At 32.8% G+C, this 5,409-nt stretch overlaps 1 protein-coding gene across 1 annotated transcript; it reads right to left on the reverse strand.

Moving 5' to 3' along the window:
- Nucleotides 1-2,191: 2,191 nt before the first annotated feature.
- On the reverse strand, nucleotides 2,192-4,342 carry LOC134282735 (uncharacterized). The gene is made up of 6 exons (XM_062765137.1): nucleotides 4,161-4,342; nucleotides 3,909-4,056; nucleotides 3,407-3,765; nucleotides 3,037-3,117; nucleotides 2,617-2,720; nucleotides 2,192-2,407 (listed from the first exon to the last, which is right to left on the reverse strand). Exons 1-6 carry the CDS (start codon nucleotides 4,294-4,296, stop codon nucleotides 2,246-2,248), a joined length of 990 nt encoding a protein of 329 aa, XP_062621121.1. The 5' UTR covers nucleotides 4,297-4,342; the 3' UTR covers nucleotides 2,192-2,245.
- Between the last annotated feature and the right edge of the window lie 1,067 nt (nucleotides 4,343-5,409).

Below are 5,409 nucleotides of genomic sequence, written 5' to 3' on the forward strand. Positions count from 1 at the left end.
GTTCGTTATCTCCATATATTTCATACATTGTTTCTTTAGTGCCAAATTAACGGTGCATTTTATCTTAAAGAATCACTTCCAAAATTAATTTTGTAAGGACCTGGATTGATTTTCCTCTTAGCAAAAAAATTGTAACGATTTCCTTTCTGGTCAATGCATCCAAGTTTAAATAATACGTTTCTTAACTAGTTTATTTCAATCGCTATTTAATTTATATTATGATAGGAAAAACGTGACCTTATCATAGAAAATACATGTACGAGGGCTGTTCAATAAATAATGTCCTCGGTTCTCGGAAAGAAAGAAAAAACGCTTTTCAATTATTTAGTCTTAATGATTCTCTTTTAATTAAAACATATGTCCGAAACATTTTTATCCAACTTCTGATTGTTTTTAGAACATATTTTTGAATATGACCATTCGTATACTGGAATATGGCAGATCCTATGATATCCTGGACCTGTTTCTTCTTTCTGAAAGGTGTTTTTTCAAGTTTGAAAAATGAAACAAGTCAAAGGGTGCAGGATCTGGCGAATATTGTTGGTGTGACAAAACACTGATGTTCTGTTTATCCCCCAAACTCCTTTACTCTTTAGGGCGTGTGGGTTTGGATGCTGTCACGAAGAAATTAAATATAGTGGATTCCTGATTCTTGGTCCTTCCTCTCAAAAACCTTTCGATTTTTTGGCAAAAATTTTGCTTTCTAGACTCCTCCAGATATTGAACTGCCTCTCCAAATAAGAATTTAAACAACAAGACCACTAATATTTACTAAAATGGCATATACGTAAAACTGTTCTTGTGCTCTTGCAATTCTTTGCTCTTCTCAGACCTTTGCTTATTTTTTTTTTCAAGTGCATCTTACTGTTAATTTGTTTTGAGGGTTTAAAGCAATGGACTTAAGTTTCATTATCTGTTTAAATTTTAGACAAAGGTGAAAAACTACAATTTTTGATTTTTTAAAATACCAGGGTAATTGTTTAGACATTCTTACACGCTGTCGTTTTCGCTCATTTTTCAAAACATAGGGTGACCATTGAGTACCAATCTTTTTTTTTACTGTCAAATGTTTCTTTAAAACAATGTGAACTACCCCCAAAATGATGCCTATCAAATTTGCTATGTGTTTTAAAGTTTATCAAACTTATCAGTGATAATTTGTTGAATTTTAGCAAACAGTACATTGGTTGTTGCAAGTCCGTGTCGTCAAGGAGGGTACCCATTTTTGATTCCCATTATATAATTTATGTTCATTGAAATCCACCTGCTTATGTGTCTATAAAACAGACATTGGTTGCTATTAATTTCACATATTTCAGAAAATATTTCTTTTGGATTCTTAACAAGTTTTACGGCAGCTTTAAAGAAGCGTTTGATTTCACTCAACTTCACTGATTCTCTACCATTCATTTTTAATGCAGTGTCTCGAATAGCCCTTGTTTTCCAGCTTCTCGCAATGAAACGGTTTTCAATTCATTAAAGATTCAATCATGAGAGAAAGTCAAGTTTAATGTCATATCATTTCTATGTTGTATGTCATAGTGATATTTATTGAACAGCCCTCGTAGGTGATACATGTAGTGTCGACGCATTTCATGTTGTATCGAAAAGAACTTTTTTTCTTTGCTTTATATTTTTGTGGTAAAGTCTTTAACGTAAGTATTCTTCTTTGATGCGTATATATTTTACAAATACATGTAAAACTGTTCAGCATGCCATGAGGCACCATACGGATTCAAACCAAACTCGATTTAAAAAATATATGCTGTATATATTACAAGCATGCACTCAGTCTGAATTATAATGCTCATTAAAGTAGAAGCTATAGATATGACATCAGGTTGTCAGAAACAGGTTACTTCATTTTTGTAGAGCAGGGTTTTCCGAAGGACTTCTATAGGTCAAAATATGTGCATTTCATTTAAACCAACTTAAAAGAATATTTTATAACTTTTGAATAAATATTAGCTTCAGAATTCAAATTTTAATTATTTAGTCATATATACTACAAAAAATAACAAATGACCATTCTTTTGAAATGTAAAAATTTCTTTGAGAAAATGGTCTATCCAATCCCAAATACATTCTTGTGAAAGAGCGGAATATATCTCTCGTACATATATATTATCATCCACCTCTTCTCTAAATTATAAATTATCATCCTCATAAAAAAAATAATAAACACGTGGAATGATATTCGTTTTCATTTTTATTTTAATTGATATCTATTTTCACACATTGCTTTTTAAGCACCAGTCGTTGCTCTCCTGAAAATGTACCGGGCTAAGATTCCCCCCGCTCGCCTGTTGCTGATTCTGCTGAAATTCCGTATCACATAGCTGGTTCTTCCTTCCTTTACAGTCATCGTTACTTTTGCTTCGTCTGACGTGTTTTCATAATGCAAGATCTGCAAGAAAAATGTTCCAATAATGTTTCTAAAATAAGATGCCCATTTTGGTACATCTGTCGCGTGAAAGTCAAAAGTAACAAAACAAAACATGCACGCGCATGTCATAATGACATTTTTATTCATTTATTTCTACAGCTTATAAGAATGCAAAAACATATTTTCATTGACATTCAAACGGGGCGTATTTATAGAAAATATGTACTTACTTTTTGAATAGCGGGGTATCCCTCTTCCATTTCTGACAACAGTTTGGACAGGAAAGCCATGGTACTCGTCGCTCTCTGCTCAGCTTTCTTCAAATATGGACACACTATACAAATATAAAAACTTGGAAATGATTTCAGTTTTTCTTACATTGACAAATCAAAATATTAAATTAAGAGTTAGACATTATGTTTGACTTACATAATTCAACATAAAATAGAAATTTCAGCAACACTCAAAGGTGACAGCTCCACCTTTTTCGTTGTATTTTAATCTATAGAAAATATGGAATCTGTCACTTTTTTAAAAAAAAAATCTCTTCCGTTTTACTTATATTCATCATTCTGAGCAGATGTCAAAGATCTAATCGATGAATGCAATGCATTTTTATATTAGTAAAAAAATCGCATAAAATCAAGTACTTCTTTCCACGAGTAGTTCCTCGCTCAAATCGGACATTCGTGAACATTCACTGCATGTCGATCGCTTCTTCTTTCCCCACCCTGTAAAATAATGATTTGATTGGTGTTTACTACCGATATCACATTAGATTATCAAACAGTAAGTTTGAAGGACAATGAAGGACAAAGACTTTTATTAAAAAAAAAATTAATATTGGTAAGATATGACAACAGAAAATTAACTTGATAAAATCAAAATTATCACGACGAAATTAAAATTATTGTTACAATATATCGACTTTTTTCATAAAGAGTTACGATTTTTTGGCTTCATTTGAAATCAAGCATCATTTAAAATTTCTAAAATTCAAATTTTTCAACAGCTACATACTTCGCCCTCGCCATCTCCCGAGTCTGACCCTGACCCGAACGATACGTCTGATCCGTGGAAGTCTAACTCTCACCCTCACGCGGCGCACTAATCTGCGGACCTTCCCACTGATTTTCCTCACACTCCTCCCTATTCTTCTGAGTGCCCGGCGTACCCGTACCCTGACCCGTGGGAGTCGCACTATTCTGCGAATTTTTCTTGTAATTTTTCGGATGCCTTTTCTTATTCCTTTGAACACCCGCCTTTCTCTAAACCTGAAGATCGCCTTCAGTCCCTTCTTCAAGAAATCTTTGGCCTTTCCTATAACCTTTTTCGTCAGTTTCGTTATTCCTCCTTTTATCTTATCAAACAGATTCCCGCTGAAATTAGTATTGCAATCGAGAAATTTCAAGCTATTTTTTTTTCCCAAAACATATTATTAGCTTTTATATTTTGTGTATTATAAAAAATAAATATTTTCCCTCAAAATTTTGTTAACCATTAATTTTTGTACTTTACTTACGTTTCACAGTTAATTGCTTCGCAAGATTTGGAGAACGAATCTACATAGTTGACACACCGACTTGATAGAGCTTTAAGCTCTTTAGACGTTCTGTTATCAACTCTTTCGATATTTTGATTCAGCACTGCATCCATGACGGACTGTATCGCTAGAAAATGTGAACATGAAGCAAAAATTATACCCCTGACCAAGAAAGATGATAGAAATAAATATATCAATAATTTATTTTGAATTTTTGAAATTTTCTTTCACCTTTGATTTGCTCCTTTGAAATCTCTCGTGGTTCGTCATCATTATAATAATACTCATCATAGTAGTCATATCCAAAGATTCCTGTCGACGAGCCGAAAATCAACAACAGCCCCAGTAAGATACCGGGGGACGGCATTGTTGTCAGCACTTGACAAAATCATAAAATTATGATCGAAAAAATTTAAGTAGCCGAAAATTAATGCCCACTTCAAAACATTTAACAAAATGGGTTTAAAAAAGAAAGTAACACCTTCAACCGACTTTTTCAAACGCCGAAACCAAAGTGACAGAATCCAGCGTCCGAATGTGTAACTGAATAAAGCAGTCAAAGACTCAGACACGCACATCGGTCATTACAAATGGGTAACCGATATTTAACATTGCACCTAGTTGACACGTAACCTGATGCAACTTTGGATCGATTTTTTTTTTTCATTTTTGTTCCTGTTTGTGGACACAATTTGAAGTAAATTTAAGTTTTTTTTTAAATAATTTCTTTTCTTAACCTGATGCAACTTTGGATCGATTTTTTTTTTCATTTTTGTTCCTGTTTGTGCGCACAATTTGAAGTAAATTTAAGTTTTTTTTAAAATAATTTCTTTTCTTTGAATTTCACACCTTTTCCTAAATTTAATTGATACTTAAACCATAGAACAGAGGTATTCAACATCATACTCTAATATTTCCAAGAAAATGTGTTAAAATGGGTGTCTAATATATGTATATGACATTACTGATGAAAGCTCATTATTTCATTCTAATATTATTATGAATGTTGCGGTTTCATGATGTGAAACGAGTTATTTTGTAGAGCAAAGTGAGAAAGAATACATATTTTCTAATAAAAGTTATTTTCAAAGTAATTTTCTATTCTTAAACCACTTTGTGAGCTTATTAGAAATTTTAAAATGTAGAATCCAGACATGATTTGTAAGAGGCCCACGGGCCTTATAGGTCACCTGAGTATTGTGTAACAACTTTCAAACAATTAAATCTGGTTCGTGTTTTAAACCAGAGGCCATGAAATTCACAATTCACAATTTTGAAAGAGGCATCATTGCTTATTATAATTATTAACTTAGCATGCTTACTCTATTTACTTAAGACTCAGAGGTAGATCAGAGTAACAAAGAGAAAATGCACTCAGTTGTGCACCTCACCCCAAAGGAACCTGACCCAGGGGCCACATATTTCAAAATTTTGCAAATTTTATCATGAAATGGTTGATTAATACCAAAGAGCAGATTTC

The sequence above is a fragment of the Saccostrea cucullata genome, unplaced genomic scaffold (assembly GCF_032062105.1).
Source record: "Saccostrea cucullata isolate Sc308-1 unplaced genomic scaffold, CSIRO_AGI_Scuc_v1 ctg17969, whole genome shotgun sequence".
NCBI lineage: Eukaryota > Metazoa > Mollusca > Bivalvia > Ostreida > Ostreidae > Saccostrea > Saccostrea cuccullata.